Raw genomic sequence first — 19,957 nt, 5'->3', positions numbered from 1 at the left:
CTGGGCTCTGCGTATGTTGACGAGGCTCTGCAGAGGGCCATCAAGCTGACTGATGCTGCTTACGCCCGCACAAGTGAAAGGTAGATCATCTGGAAACATCTCTCACCTATCGGAATTATTATTATTTTCTATTTGCGGGAGGCTAAAGACAAAAGCTCTCAATGGTTCCAGGGTGAAGAAGTCTTTGTCTGAAGGAGCTCTGAGACCCAGTGATCTGCTGGCTCAGTTCAAACACATCGAACCCAGGACCAGGAATCAGATCCGGGCCGCAGAGCTGCTGGACAACACAGTGGAACTGATCCGAGAGATGGTCTACACCACCACGATGACGCAGCCCAAACCCTCCGGTACTGAACAGCAACATAACACCTCATGAAGACGCGTGTGTACACCTGCAGGCCAGATGGTTTGTAAGATCAAAAGCCACTAAACAATTATTCAATTTACACTATACTGACAGTATACAAGTTATTTCAATTTATGTTGGGATATTGTTTTAGTAGATTAATGCTGAGATAGATGAATACACACTAAATAGATTGAAATACTTTAAAAGGATTTTTTCAATCATTCAAACTGCGAAACTGAAATATTATTATTATTATTGTTATTATTATTATTATTATTATTATTATTATTATTATTATTATTATTATTATTATTATCATTATTATTATTATTATATTTGTTCAATGTAAATATACATATTTTAAGCTTGGTTTTTTATATAATTTGAGCATGAAAGTTAGGAAAATCTAAATGACAGTACCTCAAAATAAACAAATTTGTGAAAAACTGACTTTTTAACAACTTTTTTTTATGGCTACTTGTGAGATTTCTGCCACTTGTTTTGTGTTCCAACATTTACAACAAAGCTTCAAATACATCTTTGCTGTTTTAATGCCACTTGTTTACTTTTTTATCTCTTCTATTACAATCAGCTGAATGAAAACAAGTCATACCTGGTGAAAATGCAGAGCAGATTTTGTGCGTGTTATTTAAAGAAATGTCTCTTGAACAAACTATCTGATCTTTGTGATCTTTGTGATCTTTGTGTGTGTGTGTGTGTGTGTGTGTGTGTGTGTGTGTGTGTGTGTGTGTGTGTGTGTGTGTGTGTGTGTGTGTGTGTGTGTGTGTGTGTGTGTGTGTGTGTGTGTGTGTGTGTGTGTGTGTGTGTGTGTGTGTGTTTAAACATACTGTAACATGCAAAATGTTCAGGCACTTGTGAAAAATGCTGCAAAGCAAGAATCCTCAATCCTAAAAGAAATTCATGATCATTTCTTTTTAAAAAGAAAAGCTGAGAGTGAAGACACCTTCCAGATTGTATTACTTGCCTTGGTTTAGTTCCACATGAATGTGATTGTATTTCCCTCAGAGCTGCTGAGTGAAGGAGATGTGGAGAATCTCCTGCAGGTGACAGGCTGCTCTGCTGAGCTGCAGACACCCAGCTGTGAGACAGACTGCCTGTCTGAGCGCTACAGATCCATCACAGGCGAGTGCAACAACAGGTCAGATTAAAATTCACAAAATAAAAAAAAACTTCTTATTTTACAAACTGTGTTGTTGTTTTAATGGAACTTTTTTTTTACATTGTTTTTTGTTTTTTTCCTGCTCAGACAGCATCCAAGACGAGGTGCTGCAAACATCCCATATTCCCGCTGGTTGACTCCAGAGTATGAGGATGTGTGGGGGATGCCCAGAGGCTGGGAGCCCACACACACCTACAACAATGCCAGCTTGCCTCCGGTCAGAGCCGTGCAGCCGCCCTCAGCCCCCGTACTCTAAACTTTCTCTAACCCTCTCCTTTTGTCTGTCATCCAGGTCCGGCTCGTGTCACAGCAAGTTCTGCACACTCACAACGACAACATCTCTGTGGACTCCACGCTGTCCCACCTGCTGGTGGACTGGGGTCAGTGGATAGACCACGACCTGGTGCTGACCCCTCAGAGCCCCAGCACCGCCGCCTTTAAAACTGGAGCCGACTGCACCCGCTCCTGCAGCCGGGACTCGCCCTGCTTCCCCATTCAGGTGTGCACCTTTACCTTTCAAATACCAAATAACTCTACACTTTAATGAACACTGTGGCACACAATAAATTGAGCCTGTAACCATCACATCCATTTATTACCTCTTGGTAAAGAATATCCTCTTATAAATCGGTACAGTTTATCATCAATGTATTATATAAAGTTTCAGAGTGTTGTTTTTTTATTTGCATTTGAAAATTTGCAATAATTCACTCATTGTTATTGTGCACAATTCCAACACCAAGACTGATTTACAGCTCAACTAACAGGACAGTATGGCATAAATCGTTTGTTTCTGTCTGTGCGTCTCACCAACAGACATTGAAGTGGAAATGACTTTAAAACTTCTGCTTGTGACTTGACCTTCAAAGAATAGAAGGTGGTGGATTTACTATTATATAACGTGTAATATAGACAAGGAAACTGAGATGCAACTCCATCTGTTGCATTATGAAAAGACACATTTGCACAACACACAGTCCTTTCAAATGTGAAGGAAAAGATACTGAAATCTGGTGTGACCATTAAAAATGAGATGGTCTAAAAATCCCCCAAAATTAAACAATAGATAAATACTGGATCACACAGTTTTTTTCCAATGGTTAACAATCGCCCCTCACAGATGTCTGTGTGGAGTTTGCATGTTCCCCATGCGTGTGTGGGTTTCCTTCCTTGGTCCAAAAATTACAGTTGAAGTTAATTGGTCAATTTAATTTGCTTGTGTGTGTGAATTGGAGTGTGTGTGGTCATCATTTATAGAACATGTTCGATCCCCCCCCCCCACCACCACCAGATCCCATTGTCTGATCCTCGTCACGGTGTCCAGAGCTGCATGCCTTTCTTCCGCTCTGCTCCCAGCTGTGGCGAAGGAGTTCGACCTCATCGCCATCGAGAGCAGCTCAACGCCATCACCTCCTTTGTAGATGCCAGCATGGTGTACGGCAGCACCGCCAGCCTGGCCTCCACTCTCAGGAACCTTTCTTCTATGCTGGGATCAATGGCCCTCAACTCTCAGCATTCAGACCAGGATCTGCCCTACATGCCCTACCTGCCCCGCCTGCAGGCCCACCTGGACCCCTGCGGGCCTCGCAACTCCTCCGCCTCCGGACGATCTGCTCGCAGGAAGAACACCACATCCTGCTTCCAAGCTGGTGAGTGAGTCAGTCTTTTTACTTTTCTGCGGGTGACAGCGGCTCATGCTTGTCGTTTCTCAGGTGACTCCAGAGCCAATGAGCATCTGGGACTGATCGCATTGCACACTCTATTTCTGAGAGAGCACAACCGACTGGTCAGAGAGCTGCACCAGCTCAACCTGCATTGGAGCCCCGACACCCTCTACCAGGAGGCCCGCAAGATCATCGGAGCCATTCACCAGGTATCAGCCACAGGTTCACCTGCTCGCTATCACTTCTTTGTCTTCGAGCCGTCTAATGATTCTCACCTGCTTTGTTTGCCTGTTCAGATCCTGACATGGGAGCACTACCTGCCGCGGGTCCTCGGTGAGAGCGCCATGTCTCATCTGTTGCCTCCCTACCAGGGCTACGACCCAGATGTGGATCCCAGTATTGCTAATGTGTTTGCAGCTGCTGCGTTTCGTTTTGCGCACGTCACCGTGCAGCCAGTGTTGAGCAGACTAGGGCCAGGGTACACCACCAACTCCCAGTATCCCCCTCTGCCGCTGCACCACTCTCTGTTTGCCTCATGGAGGGTCGTGAAGGAAGGTGAATATTGATGCAGAGAGTCTGTCAATCACAGGTGAGCTTGTCTGGATTGTGTTTCCTGGTGGTCTTTCAGGTGGTATCGACCCTGTGCTGCGTGGCCTGCTGCTGTCTCCGGCCAAGCTGCAGACTCCCGGCCAGATGATGGTGGAGGAGCTGACAGAGAGGCTGTTTCAGGCTCAGGGCGGGATGCCTCTGGACCTCGCAGCTCTGAACCTGCAGAGGGGCCGGGACCATGGACTGCCTGGTAACCGGCCTTAATACCTTCCACACAGCACACGGTCACTGTACTATTTCAAACTGCTGACTGCCAACAGAGTCAATTTAATCTAATAAACACCTGCTGATCATTTGAAGGGACACATTTATTATATAATTTACAGCTTCAAAGTTAATGGCAAGTTGTCCCATTACATCCCAAATATGTATGTAATCTCTTGAAAAATGGTGTAAAACTGAACAAAATCACACAAATGTATTTGCCTATTTCTTTAAATTGCTTTTTTCTCTCTTTTAAAGATGATTGAATTCCACTGTCCTGCTATAAAATGTGTTATTTACAGGGAAGGTACAGTAAATATGACTAACTTGACTTATTGTGTATTAATACACTGTCACTTGCAGTAATCAGGTGCACTGACTAGGAATAGGTTATTTATGTTTATAATGTAGGAGTTTCTTTTTAATGTGTCTGTCAGTGTACCGAGAAAGCAAAAATCCTTTTAGATTGAAAACACAGTGCGTTAACCTTTCACCTCTCCCCTGGTGGTTCCTCTCCTCCATCAGGATACGGCTCGTGGCGAAGGTTTTGTGGCCTTTCTGTTCCCAACACCACATTAGAACTGGCTGAAATTCTGGGTAACTTCACTCTGGCTCACAAATTCCAGCTCTTGTACGGGACGCCACACAACATCGATGTGTGGGTAGGGGCTATCTCCGAGTCGCCGCTGCCCGGAGGGCGCGTTGGACCGCTCTTGTCCTGCCTGCTGGCCAAACAATTCAGAGCACTGAGAGACGGGGACAGGTATGGCTGAATGGCAAAATATCTCAAACTTGCTTGTGATGCGGGAAGACAAAAACTGACTTTGTCTTCATCCACTAAGGTTTTGGTGGGAGAGGAGAGGCGTGTTCACCAGCTCTCAGAGGAAACAGCTGCATTCGGTCTCGCTCTCTCGCATCATTTGTGACAACAGCCACATCATTCGTGTTCCTGCTGACCCCTTTTCACGCACAGAGAGACCAGAGGACATGCTGGTCTGCTCCCACATCCCCCACCTGGACCTCAGGCCCTGGAAGGAACCAGACACAGGTGAGGCAACATCAACCTGCTGAGTCGGGAGTCAGAGATGAGAGATGTCTTGAGTTTGTTTTTTTGTTTGTTTTTTCAGTTTCAAGTTGTGGCGCGATACCCAGGATCCAGTCTGGTTATTCCATGCTCTGTAATTTATCCGTTCTCTATGCGTGTCGATCCGGCTTCAAGTTGCTGGGCTCTTCATCTATCAGCTGTGATCCAAACAGCCAGCAGTGGAGCCCCAAACCACCGACATGCCAAGGTACCGACTCCAAACCAAGGTGACCGTTGAGATATGCGTTAGACAATCTCACTGAAGAAAACAGAAGCTCTTTCTTTAATGCTGATAATTAAAAAGTCACCTTGACCACAGAAACAACAAAATCTTTAAAACACAATCATCTTATCAGTACTTGTGTCACACTGAAAGAGATTTCTTTCCAAGTTAGTTTAGCATGAAGTCCAGGATACTCTCAGTTTTAAGGACAACTGTGAAAACTCCGAGTATAAAAATCATTTCCTGAAACAAGTCTTTACAGGTCATTAGTTCATCACAGGGCACCACAGTCACACAAGCAGACCATTTAAAGCCACATCTAAACCTGACATGCATGTAGTTTAATATACGTATTCTGAGAAAGACTCCACGCAGAAAGGTCCTGACTCATTGGTAGATCATACTACTCTCTATAATATCACGTAGCCTGCAACATCATAATGGAGATATTTATGATCATATCACAGCAATACATTTAGAACATACTCATACAAAACATAAAAAACTAACAAAACAAAAAAGCTGGAAACAACCAAAAAAAATGACCAAACAGGATCCTTTTGTTGATTGTTGTTTTGGGCTGATTGTTGCAGATCTCAATGAATGTGAGGAGCTTCCTTCTCCTTGTCCACAACATCTGGAGTGCTCAAACCTGCCTGGTTCCTTCTCGTGCTTGGGTCGGTTCAGGTCACTTTAACGTCACTTTAACTGACGTGTGTGTTGGCGCTGATCCTTCTTCCTGTGTTTCCCTGTGATCCAGAGCCATCCTCGCTGTCAGCGGTCTCCATCGTCACCGCGGTGATAGTGTTGCTTGGCGGTGTGGCCATGCTCGTGATGGTCATGATCTGCTATCGAAGGTAGGAATCCATTACAGACTGTAGGTTATCAATGAAGTGGCTCTTCATCTCCCCAATCGCAGAATGTTGCATATATGACATTTGTACACAAATCTATTAATTTCTTCAAAATGATTAAAACCAGTGTGAATTATACTTGGATTATGTACATAAGATTTCTTAGTTTTCTATTTTTAATAAATTTGCAAACATTTCAAAAGGTTTCACGTGCTCAAACTTGGGTATTTTGTGTAGAACGTTGATGGTACGTTACTCTGCAATCAGTTCAGCTGCTCATACCACAAATGCATCTTCCATACAAATGTGGCCAAAAAAAAAAAAAAAAAAAAAGAGTCTTTCCAATAAGTTAAAAGTTACTGCTAAAAAGCAGTTACAAGTCATTATTTTGTGTTTCTTTTCTGAATAATATAAAAAAATATATTTGTAATCACAGTGAAATATTACTAATTGGATTTGTTTCTTGCAGATATTTTCCAAAGACTAAGGATTTGGTCCCTCCTCGATGTTGCCAGAGGAAAAGTTAAAACTCAGTTTTTATAGGTCGCTCCATTTTTGTTTTTGTTACAGAAAATGGATCTCAGAAACTGTAGCAGCAGAAAGTTTTGTCTAGTGAATTTATATCTGTATCACACTGTGGCTGTTATTGTCTCAACAGTTTCTGCTTGTAAAAAGCACACCAGCCAGTCTGACGACGCCGATTCACAAACCTTATTCTTTGTTTACTGAGGTCTGTTGTAATCTGTACAAAGAGAATATGAAAACACAAGGTTACAGACATCATTGTCTGAATCCAGAAGATACTTTTTTCAAGAATATCCGTTCAAGCGGGCTGAAGGAGTGTCGGAGTGCTTTGTGTCAGGGTGACCAGACAGAGACTTTTTTTCTGAAACCAGAACGACACCGATCTGGTCACACCAGGTTTAATTTAGTTACAGTGATGAGTCATGAACATTTGTATAGCCAGGGCCTATAAATGACACACAGGACAAAGGTGACGGTCGGGCTACAATGCCCCGTGTTTAATGGAGTGTTTACACAGTTAATTATCAGTACGTTGAGGCCAGGAACCTCAAAGCCATTCACAAGGCTAAGAAGTAGTTATTGCACATTCTGACAGAATAAATTCTTCATTTTTTTACAATTTCTGTAGAAAACAAAAGTTCATTAATAATAAGAAATCTCTACTATGAGGTACAACCAGTATACGCTGTGTAAAATGGCTATGTTCTGCATTCATGCAAAGTCATTTATGGCTTTATTCTGTGTACATACTGTTCATTGTACATGTGCAAACTAAAGCTGAAACGTACTGCAATCACTCACATTAAAGCTGCTTCATTTCTGTTCTACACGGTAAAGCTTTCGCTGTTTTCAGAAGGTGTAGTCATTCATCTATTTATTGCCATTACATGTGATTAGGTTCAAGCATGATGTGAGGCTGCAGGTGACTGATGTTTTGATGAAAGGCCTTCAAGACAAGGAGTGCAAGCTGGAGGCCGGGTTGAGTCAGCGCTCTGCGGTTTCTAGCTGGTCGAAGCACAGAGACGTTATATTTATGTGAAAACAACCTCAATAATAGTATTTTTCACACCATGAACCCACAATTTTTTTTTTTAAAAATCACACAGCTGTAATACTTGAGATAAAACTAACTAAACGTTCTGTGCACTTCATTTCTACTGGTAGGGGCCTGAAACATGAAACATTGTGTTCCCGTAAATTCTCCGTGGGGAGATTAAAATAAGAAACATTTCCACATTGATGGAGATCATTACTGGAAGAAAGCAGCTACTTTCCTGGCAGGTGGTACGGCACAAAAACATATTTTCTGTGAACGAAACTCTCATTAATGTCATGCTATTGTGGTTTCACCCCGTGCTTTTTTTAACAATTTCAAGCGTGGCTTCTTGCGTCCCTTGTTGGTCGACCACTGCAGCAGCATTAACGCTGTACAACCTGATCAAAGATGTGTGTGTTACCACAGTATCGGAGGTCCACAGTTCACGCTGTCCTGTGGGGTGGGGTCGGGTGGGCAGGGTGCTCCCGGGTCCCCTAGCCCTGCTCGGTGAGGTAAAAACCTAACTTGGACACATTCATCTCTCTGCGAAGACGCATCACCTCCCAAAACATCTGCTCCGCTGGATAAACAAGAGAGACAACATGTCATCTGAATCATTAACGGGTGTATGGAAATAGCTATTTTTGTTATTGTGGTACTCGTGAAAATTCCAGTAAAAGCTCAAAAAGTACCAACAAATAGATCAACTTTTATTCTGAGAAACATAAAATCAGCAGCACATACATGTCCATCTCAAAAATTTGAAAATATCACTGAAAATGCAATTTTGTCAGTCATTTACACTCATAGCACAAGTGTTTTTTTGGACTTATGAACTATAGTTAAATGAAAACTTTTTGCCAGTCAAGACTCCGAAGCTAAAAATATCCTTGAAAGTTTCCATGTCTTCACAATCTAAAATACATAAAAGGAAACAATAATTAACTATTAGAATGTTTTGTCAATGTGCCTGTATATATTTTTAGATCTTTCTCATTTACAATCTAATTTGATGATGAAATGTAAAGATTTATCTTTCTTGAACATAAAAATGTTATGCCAGTTAAATATAACAAAATGAATAAAACTCAAACCAACTGGACAGTGCATTAAAAAAAAGGCAGATGACCCTTGGTGTGAAATGAACTCAAAAGAAACCTTTGAGCACAACAAGCTGAAGTAGAAGCAAATCCCCAAAGAGTAACCAGCAACTCTTTCATCATAAAAATATGACCACACTTCAGACTTTGTCCTCACATAAGAAAAAATGTCCAGAGAGTTGCTTTGCTGTGTCCACTCACACAAAATACACTCGTGTTGCAAACTGCAGCCCGGTCTGAGAGACTGCGGCTGGCTTCCTGTGGATTTCTCAATCTGCACAGTTAGAATCACTAAACAAAATTAAAATAGGATTTGGACAATAATGCTGGCCGTTGTTAATATTTACTGCAGTTAACCATTAAACTAGCCATCACGTAGTCTCTCACATGGACTCATTTTTAAACTTGTTACCATCTGAGAAGTTTCATAGAGTATGACAATACCAAACTTTCCTTTTGCGTCCTGCTGTAAACCATATCCAACAATAGTTGGAGATAGAGAAGTATGCAGTAATGTTGAGTGTTGTGATCATGAAATGATGTTGATGAATAAATACCTAGTGTTATAGCGTTATTGTCTTTTGGGATTTTTTTTTCTCTTCCAAATAACAGTGCTGCGTCTCTTGTTGGACCCAATTTTAAGCAAATGCAATGGGGCAACGATTGTTTGTTTCTTTTGAGCCCAAGTCCGTCTGTAGTTCCAACCGACAGCTTTTCAGAAGAGGAAGCAGTTTGCAGACTTTGTTGGTTTTAGTAATTTTTCCTTTAAGTGTTGAGCTTTTGTCGTTCTGGCCTGTCGCAACCAGGTACGTTGTAATGTTCAAGTACTGAAGTGAAATATGACTGGCTGCCAACACGATCCTGGGCAGTGAGACTCCATCTCAATTGCCAAACTAACTGACATGCAGAGCATGATGCGCATTGCATGGAAACATGACTTAATGCGGCTCAGACGGCTGCAATGTGTATTTGGTGAATGCTGATATTACAACGACAATCTTGCAATACAGCCTTAAGTGATTCCATCTATTAAGTTTACTCAACTAAAGTGGTGAGGAGTGTCATCATTTATCCCAAAACTAAAACAACTTATTGTTGCATAACCCAAGTACATTTCTTCATTTTCAACATGTATTGGCTTCAACACTAGCCCGTACAATAAAATGTTAGATTTCCCATGAGACAGATATTAATGCTGACTTACCATCGTGTCTCACCAGGCCCTGCTGGATGTACCGGATGTAAGTGAAGAAATTACAGACTGCTGTGATCTAAAACAACAGTACAGGGAAGCGTCACATGTAGCAGCGCTCAGTAGAGGAAGCACAACTGTTCCCAGCAGAGGATAAGTTTTGAGTTACCCGAGCTCGGCTGGACGGAGAGATGTAATAGTAGTTCCCCTTGTCTCCGAGTTTGATGCGATGTCGGCAGAGCCGCGACATGCCGCTAAGTGCACATTTTCTACAGGCAGGAAAGAGTAGCCGTGAACACGTGGCGTCGACACCGAACACAAGTTACACCGCCTCAAGAAATTCAGCAGTGAAGCCTGCACATCCTCATATCGGCACAAAGCTACATGAGAGAAGACATTACAGGTGAAACCACATTTTTGCATGAGAAACATTAACAAAATGAAGTGCACAAGGAATAAGAGTTAGTCACGTAGAGGATGAGGAAGAAGAAAATGCATTAAAGTAAATCCAAACACATGCACAACCACATCTGTATCACTGATTTACAGATTTGTTCACAACTTCACACACACATCTGCATAGACAGACTTCATGTCATGCTACAGAGATCCGAGTTAGTGAGAAGCTGAAGAGGGTGATTGGTTCCCGAGAGGACTTACGTCTCTATTGCAGCCCTAAAGCCACTGAAAGAAAACAGATTTGAGATCAGTGAAGAGAAGTGTGCCTGCTGATTAATCCACCCTCAGACACACGGTGACACAGTGAAAAGGTTTTTCAGCTATAAACAGAAATCAAAAGTGGAGAGAAACCCATGAGTGAGCCAGAGTGAATGTTCAGGACTGACTTAACCATTGTTTGGCGGTGAAACACGAGGACGGTCATTACAGACGCGATAACTCACTTAGGACCTCCACACTCCACGGCCGAGGCTTTAACCATGGGGAGTGCTGACATGGCCACCGGCTCGATAGTCAGAGAGTTGTTTTCCACGGCGCTCTGAACCAGCTGAGACAGCTGAGGGACACAGTAATCACCCGTGTTAAACGACCACGTAGCAAACACAGCGGCTGAGGAGAGGCGGGAGGAGCCTGACCTCCGATCTGGTGAAGGACAGACAGGGTCCAATGTCTTCTCGGTATATACGGTTCAGGAAGGCGGATGAGTGGTCCAGACTCGGAATCTCCTTCCACAACAGGAACTCTGCAAACAGAACCGAGTCCATCTGCAGACAGAAAACACAGTTTGACTGAACAGACTGCGTCACTCTTACGTCACCTACCCACACCCACACCCTCTTTGTAGCCCTCAAACAGCTTAGACTGAGGCAGCCTGACATGAAGTGACAAGCACATAATGTAATTCACTTCAAATAAATATCATTAATAAATCACTAAAACTGTACAGTGTTGGATTAACTACAAATATAGTCCTATTACTTTGAAAGCTTTAAAAAGATGAAGGGTGTATACTGAATAAGGTGTGTTGTAATTCCTACAGTCTTCACATAATCTATGTGTGAACACCCTGAATCCTGACCTAGAGTGACGACAGCCATCAGAAAGAACAAAATTACCAAACAATACAGATCTGAACTGAAACTCTTAGATTCTTCTGGAGACAATAATTGGTAAATAAAATAAATAAATAAAAATAATAATAATAATCATCATCATAATAGAGAGGGGCATCAGGAAACTGGCGGATTTTGAATCTCTGATTTTTGATGACTGTTATCCACTGCACCTCACAAACTTTGAGTTTTACACTAAGACTCGACACAGGATCTCACATGAAGGAGAATTTAAAAGCAATATTGCTTAGGAAATAACCTTTCCTGAAAGTGGACCGACATACTGTTTCCAGGCTGATATTTGTTGTTGTTATTATGACTGTGCACAGGCTATACACCTAGTTTGAGGTCACAACTCATTTTTAAGTACTTAGTGAATGCATTTTACAGTTGAATAGATTTTAGCCATTTTAATTTACAGATATATTAAACAACACGTCATAATACAAAAATAAGCAGACACAAGCTTCAATAATAACATTAAAAAGAGAGGAAAGAAAGTATTGTCGCATATAAATTGATTTGCTTAAACATTAGAATGAGAATTGCCTTTAACAAACTACAACAAGAGGCCTGTGACGTAGTTCCACAGTCCTTTCCGCTTCACGGAGATCAGTGTTAGCGGTTACAATGTAAACATACTTAAATTCCAACACCGACAAATATCAACACCTGCAGCTACAATGGAGAGATTACCACGGCATAGGGGAAGAGAAGGAGATTACCTGTCTGCTGTCGGTACCTGGCCCCGCCCCCTGCTCTTGCCAATACCGATCATAGGTCGCACACACAGACTGACCAGGTACCAGGCAGAGAATCAGAGAGAGGAGAGCAGGAACCACAGGCTGACAGAGGACGAGACGCCAGGGACAGACGGGACGAAAAGGTCAGGCAGAGGTTAGAAGTGTAGAGAAATTTAAACAGCAAGCACAGAGATCGTCACGGCAACAGGTGAGAGAGGCTGAAAAGAGGGAAAAATGAAAAAACGCTAGAAGCAGAAGAAAGTAAAATGCAGAAATGTAGCTCAGGCTACCTCTCGGTCCTCTCTGGCTGCAGGCTGAATGGACACCGATGAAGGTTCTGGTTTTCCAGGCGACGGTGAAAGGCTCCCGCTGGCGCTTTTGTTGCGACTGTGGCCGCTGACGTGTTTGTTCGCCCCCCGGCTACCTGATGACTGCAGCTGTGGATGCAGCTGGCGGTTCGGCGACGACGGTGTGGACGTCAGCACCAGAGTTTTGAGCGCCGTTACTTCTGCTTGCAGAACATCAATCTGCGAGTCACACACAGAAATTAATTCATGTCCTTTGAAATTGCTCTGGAGCGTTCGCTTTGACCAGGTTATGTTTATTGTACGGAGATAACTTTAGTGCAGCTCTCGCCCATTAAGCAAACTCTGGTGCAGTTTAAAGTGAAAAGTCCATTTATTTATTATTTGGGTTGTACCTTGTGCTTTTCAAATAATGGTGAAAGATTTTTCAAGTCAAATTCCCTTTTTCTTTCCCTGTAATGTCTGACTCATCCTTTACTTGCGTGTGTTTACAACTTCTGCTTTCAAATGAACTGCATGCGTGGCATAACATGCTGCACCAGGCTCGGCTGGAATGTCTTGAGGAGTTTGTGGAGCATGTTCAGTACGAAGAGCTACTAACAATGTCAATTTGGAACATCAATGACGTCTCAATGGATCAAAATGTGTGTGTGAGACAAGTGGACACACCAGCCTGTGCTTGATTGGACTTTATCCATATATTTTATTAGCAATTGTATCTTCTACAAAAGTAAAAAAACACCACAATAAATCACATGAGCGTGTTCAGCACAGCGCACAGTTGTATTGTCGCATAAAATATCATAAAAGTGCTGAGTCTTTAAAACTTCTAAGTCAAATGAAAGTGTTGAAAAGCAATCCAAAACACGCAATGTTTTTTCCCCTACTTTGGCCCAGATCAGGAAGTAGCGGCATATATCTAATTTTAACACGACACGAGTTCCTGTAAACCACTTGACTCGTCACGTTTTAATTGGAGAAAGAAAACACAACCTCGCTCACCTTCCCCTGAGCCTCCTTCAGCTGTTTCTCCGCTGCTGCTTGCTTGACGTTAGCTTCACGCACCATCTTGTGAGCTTCCTATTTGAAAAGCAGGTGGAAACATTAAAAGTCTGAAGATGGACAAACTGCTCAGCACCAACACAAACTGGTGAACCGTGAACAGCCAGAGACAGATGTTTTCCTCCAGCGCTTGTAGAAAAAAACAACTAAAAGAGAAGTGGGAGGTTTGATTTTGAGTTCATGTCAAATAGGATCTTAAAACTGCATTTTTTCCCCCAATTAGTGTAGTTTTCAATCAACAGTGACAGCATCACACCGACATCCTTCTCATCAGCGGAGTGTTGATTGCTGCTGACCTCGAACAGACTGGCCGTCAGCTCCTCCAGCTCCTGCTCCAGCTGATTCCTCACTTGCGACAGACGCTCGCACTCCTTGTCTTTAAGTTTCAGTTCCTAAACACGCACGAGAAAAGGGAACAATACTTGCTTTGTCAAGTCTTTTTTTTGTTTCCCAGGTCACGATACCTTTTGTGTGTGAAAACAAAAGTAGGTTACAAACCTTCTTTGCTGCATCCAGCTGTTCCCTGAGGATCTCCGACCCCTTTTCTCTTATTTCTTTCTCCTTGATCTCCAGGGAGGAGCTGCGGAGCCTTGACAGCTCGCCATGGCTTCTTCCTGAGCTGGACCCAGCCTGGCCTCCTCTTCCTCCTCCTCCACCTCCCTCCACTCTCGCTGGTTCTGGATCCAGATCTACTAACCTTCAGAACACAAATAAGAAATAATAAAGAAAATACAACAGCTTAATGATTGATGAAGCTACAATAAAGTCTCCTGACCCAGATCTAGTCGAAGATACTTTAAAGATGTTAAGTGGTTCAGCTTCAGACTACTTCGAATTGTATTGTGCCCCAGTAACTGCTGTGTTTAATCAGCCGGGCACCTTGTTGACATGACTGAAACTGGACATTATATCTTGCACAAACCAGAGGATCCACCGATAATTACAGTGTGATTCAGAACAGTTTGCACTGAGTCAAACGTCACAGGAGTTGCCAAAACAGATACAATACAACTGCTCACCTTTCAGTTTTTCAGACATTTTAACTCGTGATAGAACACACATGTTGCTACAGATAACAGCAACAGAGATAGATTCAATCTGCGGAATCCGTGTTATATTCTTACAAAATTATAATCCTTATAAAACTTTGTGAACCATGTCTAAAAGCCTGAGATGTGATATGTTGTTATGGTTGACCAGAAAAGACACTTTGAATAAAAAAATTGTCAATTTCAAATTATACATGAAATCATAGACAATCTGGCTTTTTAATAAGGCATAAAAAGTGTAACAAAGCACCAACATGCACGTTATATCTGGACCCTGAATTACAATGAACAAAATGTGATTTACATCAAATCCAACTTGGTGAATTTAAACAAAGTAGAAAATATAAGCGCAGCATAAGACATAAACAATTTAACCATTTAATTGGCAAATGGCCATATTTAGGCACATTATTTCTTCCTGTTTCTTTCAAATTGATAGTTGTACATTGCTGACAAGAAAAGATTATTATCAAACATTGTGATGTATGCCACTGCTTGTGTTTTCCCCACTTTGTTAAAGGAAAAAAACATATTTTCTTCCATCAGTTCACCTGATTCATGCACTCATCTTAAAAGTTTAATAAACTGAAAAACGTCAGCAAAGCATTTTCTATTACAAAAAACTTGTGCAAGTATTAAAACATGTACTCAAAACTTTAAGTATGTCATATTCAAAGTAGTGTTCAGCATATAATACATTTCATCGTCAGATGGTAGTACTCAGTAAAAGTGGTCAATTGTTTTACAATTTAAACACTTTTTTAAAGCAAGACATTGTGAGGTATGTGTTTAGTCTGTATAATACTTGTCCATGCATTTTATCATGTGCAAGAGAATGCATTATAATGTTAGATAATGCCTGGGGATTGTGGTATTTCAGTGAATGAACAATAAAGGGTGAAGCAAATATACTTGGTGCAGCTTATATAATAGTGGTATTTGTTCTTCATCAAGAGGATAAAATGTGTAATTTCGTACAGGGAGACCGGTTGAAGTAAATTAAACAAATACAAAAGGTAAGTGCAACATATAAAGTTTCAGAAACATGCAAAACTATAAATCTTTGCAGCTGCACCCCTCCAGATGTTGTGATACCACACATGTTCTCAATGAGACCGGCCGAGGGCCCCGGACCACAGCTTTGGACCTCCAGACGCTGCATAAGCAGCACTAACATTTGACTTTAATTAAAGTTTATGTTTCCGTACTGTTCCTCTCGGAGCAGTAGTTTAGATCCAGTCTCCCCAGCCGACTGCCTGCAGGCGCTACCAGACTTTTAGCTGCTTAGCTCGTTAGCTCCAACTTTGTGTCTCCTCAGCATCCGCCTTACCGTGTCAGTGTCCCGGGCAGCGGACTGACCAGCACCCGCTGTCCGAGGCGGTGTCGCGGGCTTCTCTCCAGCCTGCTCGGGGCGTCGCGGTGGATCAGTGGAGAAGTACCGGGCAGGTTGAGCAAATGTTAGCGAGTTTCACTCAAACTCCCCGGACAGCCGCTTTAAATCACGGCGGAGGAATGCAGTCGCTGACGTAGACAAACAGCAGCTGCGGCACGAGCCGTCCCAGAAAATAAACGGAAAAAAACCCCACAAAAAAACAAACAAAGCGCTTTCAGGTATGACGGCCTGGGGTGTTCCTGTGTCCGGGAATGTCTTTTGCAGTTTGCTCACAGGCAGGACAACGCGTGTCTCCTCCGGTTCTCCCTTCGCCTCCCGCAGGTCACATGACAGCAGTGCCTCCACTCCCAGAGGCGGACCTGAGCGCAGGTCCTCCCCGGACAGCGCGCTCCCCCCGCGGGATGCAGCCGCACCGGCCCCCCGGTCCGGCCAACTCCGAGCTGGACACCCGGTGAAATGAATCACTATTAGAGTTCCAACAGTGCTTCTCGGAGTGCAGGGCCGACTGGGGGCATCAAAGAGCCTCAGATGGGGGTCAGGGGGATGCCTTTTCCCTTTCATTTAATGGAATCTGTTAAAAACGAATTGGAGAAAGGTAAAAATGTAAATTATCCTAAACCACTCTTTTTTTATTGTGGGTTTATAGCGATAAAATCACAAAATATGCTTTGTAAACTATTTCTGTAGCAGTGTATGTTCATAAGGACATTCCATAAATCTTTTAAATCACTTTTTCCAGTTAAGGATCACGGGGTGCTGCAGCCATCCCAGGATTCACCCTGGAATCACCATCAGTTCATCACAGGACAAACAACCACATACTCACATTCACTCCAATAGACCATACTAAATATCTTTACACTCACCTTTTGTACTGTGGGTGAAACACACACACACACACACACACACACACACACACACACACACACACACACACACACACACACACACACACACCTGTTCTGTATTTGAACCAATGACTATCTCACTGTGAGGCAGGAGCTCTCGCCTCTGCTCCACCATGCCTAAGGACTTTTCTCACATGAAGTGTTGTGCTTTTTATATGCTTATAGACATCCACAACTTCTTCTGATGTGGCAAAGTATAGAAAATATGGCATCACAGTTCAGCATAGAGGGATCATTATTCCTTACTTTAACGACCAATAAGTTGCACTCACACACATATACACAACATCAAAATGCAATACATGAAATGAGTTTGTAAATCACAAGCCTAAACAGCCAGACACTGATTTAAGACCACAAAATGGAAAACATTTAGCACATATTCCACTGGGATCAGTTCCAGCAGCTCACAACCCGAAGTTTGATGAAGTGATATAGAAACATGGGCTGAGTTAATATTGTCTTAAACCAATGCATTATCTTGTTTCTTATAAAATATTAATGTTACCATGACTGCATCCAGATACTGGATTGTAAAAGGTACACACACTGAATTCCAGGTCTTTTCAGATAACTCATTTATCGCACATCATGTGAGAGAAACTAACTTGTAGATATGCTATACAAAGGTTTTTTTTAACATAATCTTAAAAAGTCTTGATAGAATGCAACATTTTTACATTTAGGACATTACTAAGGACAGAACATCTAAGGTCATTTCATTCATCATCCATTTACAAAATAGTTTTGTGGCAGGCTAAAATAACCTTAAACCATATATCTTTGTGGTTAGGAGGAGTTAGTTTCAGAAAATAAAGACCCCCAAGCAAAGACAGAGCTTAAAAATTACTATTATTAACTGGAAAATACCTTGTTCAGTCCTGTGAAAGACTGTTTTTCAACTACTCAAAATTAAAATTGACAATTGCTAGATTTCCAAAACCCTTGAGTCCATACAACCTTTCAGTTTTAATATATCTGTCAGCAGAAAGACCAACCACACTACAGCTGGGAGGATTACCCATGAAATCTTAGGCCCCCCTGTCCAAATTCAGACAGCTGCTTTTATCCCTTCATCTCTCTTTCTGCCCAAATTTCCTGTTAGATATCTGTTCTACGCTCTTATAAAGTAAAAATGATCATAATAAAATGAAAACAGGACCTGATCTGAAACTGCTGTAGGCCTACATTCACCTGTACAATTCATATTATTTGTTACTTGATGCCTGCACAGCAAAGTGAGATGTTACATGCAAAACATGCAAGATTAACAAGATAAGATCAAGCATTGTTGAAGCCATGACAGTGAATGAACGCAGATGTTTGCCTGCTAGTTTTCATACTGTGCACTCATTTGAATCAGCCACCAGGCTGCTGCCAGCTCAGGAACAACTCATTGGCTTTGATGTCTTCAGGATCTAAGCTGCTTTAGGATACTGCAAATTGATCTAAATCGAGGTGGTGTCCAATCCTGATCCCAGTGGGCATCTGACTCTAAGATCATATCATCACCAAGTGACTAAAAAAGCCTCTCATTGCAATCAGGTATGTTGAAGCAGATCAGCCTAAAACATGCAGGGCAAACACTCTGTGGGACCATGATGGGACACCCCTATGTACTCATTGTGCAAGCATCTCACATCTCACAAGTGTTCTGCTGTTAGAGTTCAAAACTACACAATTCCTCTAAAAAGATGTATTGTGATAAAAAAAAAAAAAAACATCCTTTAACCTGTATATCACTAATATATTCTGCATTGCAAAACAAGTCACAGAGTAGACTGGACCTGACCTTAATGCAACTCACTTAATTTGAACACCCACACAAATAATGTCCAAGTTATTTTGTAACTAACAAAACATGTTTTGACTCAACAGGTGATGTTAAACTCATCTTTTGGTTTTCCCTTTGTACTTTAGGATTCACAACTTACTGTCCCACGGCGCAGCCTTCCTCTTCAGTGAGCCTGCTGGACTTGTGTTTGACCATGGAAACATCAGGTGTCCCGAAGAAGACTGCAGAGGAGTACACTGCTATCCCAGACCTTTCTGCTTTGAGTATTTCATATCCCAGGCTTGACTGAGCTGAAGCCGGAGGAGAGGAAGAAATCCGGACGCTGTGAATTCCCTCGAACGCATCCATGCGTCTTTCTCAAGCTGCACAGAGAGTCGTAAAAAGCTGCTCAATATCACCAGTGGTGATTTTGATTGTAAAAGGTTTTGAGTGGAGTAAGGGAATCCTAATATCTGTGGATTGTCAGCACTGGTGGTACAGGAAAGACAAACTGCACATTCCAATGACAAAGAAACTAAAATGGCTCAGAATTTAATCCAGACAGTTCTTTGGAGGACAAGCCATGACCTCTGCAGTGTTTAAAATGTAACTTTTCAGATCCAAAGGAAGCCAGTTTGTTTTCTATGCAGGCCCTCATGCGATTGTTTTAAGATCTGATTTAAGGAGAAACAAATTTACTCACCAGAGTTGATCCTTGGTTGTTTCTAATTCAATAAACGTGCAAAAATCTGTTTCTTTAGTTTCTTTTCTTGTCTCCTATTTGTGAGCTTTGCTCACTAAGCTGTGCACTGCTGCTGGGTGGTTGGTCTCCCAGAGAGACTGGAAGGGTTAATCACTAACCTTTCTGACCAGTAACAATTCAGCTGTACACATTGTTTCCAACAGAGGGAGGTCACACACAGTCTCACCTGACCTGGAGTTTGCTCCACTCAGAAACACTGAATACATCAAGTGCCACAAGGCAAAGCTTGCTTCAGTCCATATTTCACGTTTATTTTCAGTTTTGTGTGTTTGTTTAAATAAGAGGCACATGAAATATATTGAGGTTCAATAGATGACTCAGACTTTTCTGAGTTCTGGTTTAAATATTTTAATCAAAATTCATCTATGA

At 42.1% G+C, this 19,957-nt stretch overlaps 2 protein-coding genes across 2 annotated transcripts; one reads left to right on the top strand and one right to left on the bottom strand.

Annotated features, from left to right (window-relative positions):
* The first annotated feature begins 292 nt into the window (after window positions 1–292).
* Window positions 293–7,517, top strand: epx (eosinophil peroxidase). Its single transcript, XM_080476171.1, has 14 exons — window positions 293–347; window positions 1,376–1,508; window positions 1,617–1,746; window positions 1,822–2,028; window positions 2,821–3,178; window positions 3,242–3,402; window positions 3,490–3,748; window positions 3,822–3,992; window positions 4,532–4,769; window positions 4,849–5,054; window positions 5,134–5,298; window positions 5,907–5,990; window positions 6,074–6,170; window positions 6,637–7,517. Exons 1-14 carry the CDS (start codon window positions 308–310, stop codon window positions 6,692–6,694), a joined length of 2,307 nt encoding a protein of 768 aa, XP_080332297.1. The 5' UTR covers window positions 293–307; the 3' UTR covers window positions 6,695–7,517.
* rab3il1 (RAB3A interacting protein (rabin3)-like 1) lies at window positions 7,083–19,636 on the bottom strand. The gene is made up of 13 exons (XM_080476172.1): window positions 19,529–19,636; window positions 18,986–19,208; window positions 14,200–14,398; window positions 13,998–14,093; window positions 13,642–13,719; window positions 12,625–12,861; window positions 12,317–12,436; window positions 11,115–11,243; window positions 10,923–11,035; window positions 10,681–10,704; window positions 10,190–10,289; window positions 10,033–10,099; window positions 7,083–8,308 (listed from the first exon to the last, which is right to left on the bottom strand). Exons 2-13 carry the CDS (start codon window positions 19,192–19,194, stop codon window positions 8,223–8,225), a joined length of 1,458 nt encoding a protein of 485 aa, XP_080332298.1. The 5' UTR covers window positions 19,195–19,208; window positions 19,529–19,636; the 3' UTR covers window positions 7,083–8,222.
* Window positions 19,637–19,957: the final 321 nt, after the last annotated feature.

Source organism: Lipophrys pholis (assembly GCF_963383615.2).
Source record: "Lipophrys pholis genome assembly, chromosome: 11".
In the NCBI taxonomy this organism is placed as follows: Eukaryota; Metazoa; Chordata; class Actinopteri; order Blenniiformes; family Blenniidae; genus Lipophrys; species Lipophrys pholis.
This window is presented reverse-complemented; position numbering and strand designations above follow the sequence as displayed.

Excerpts from the sequence above, each read along its gene's own strand:
- rab3il1 (XM_080476172.1), bottom strand. The coding sequence starts at position 19,194 with ATGGATGCGTTCGAGGGAATTCACAGCGTCCGGATTTCTTCCTCTCCT. Across the intron at positions 14,094-14,199 it reads AGCTGGATGCAGCAAAGAAG|GAACTGAAACTTAAAGACAA; the intron begins GTTTGTAACCTA and ends GTGCGTGTTTAG. Across the intron at positions 13,720-13,997 it reads TGACGGCCAGTCTGTTCGAG|GAAGCTCACAAGATGGTGCG; the intron begins GTCAGCAGCAAT and ends CTTTTCAAATAG.
- epx (XM_080476171.1), top strand. The coding sequence starts at position 308 with ATGGTCTACACCACCACGATGACGCAGCCCAAACCCTCCG. Across the intron at positions 1,747-1,821 it reads ACAATGCCAGCTTGCCTCCG|GTCCGGCTCGTGTCACAGCA; the intron begins GTCAGAGCCGTG and ends TCTGTCATCCAG. Across the intron at positions 5,299-5,906 it reads CAAACCACCGACATGCCAAG|ATCTCAATGAATGTGAGGAG; the intron begins GTACCGACTCCA and ends TGATTGTTGCAG.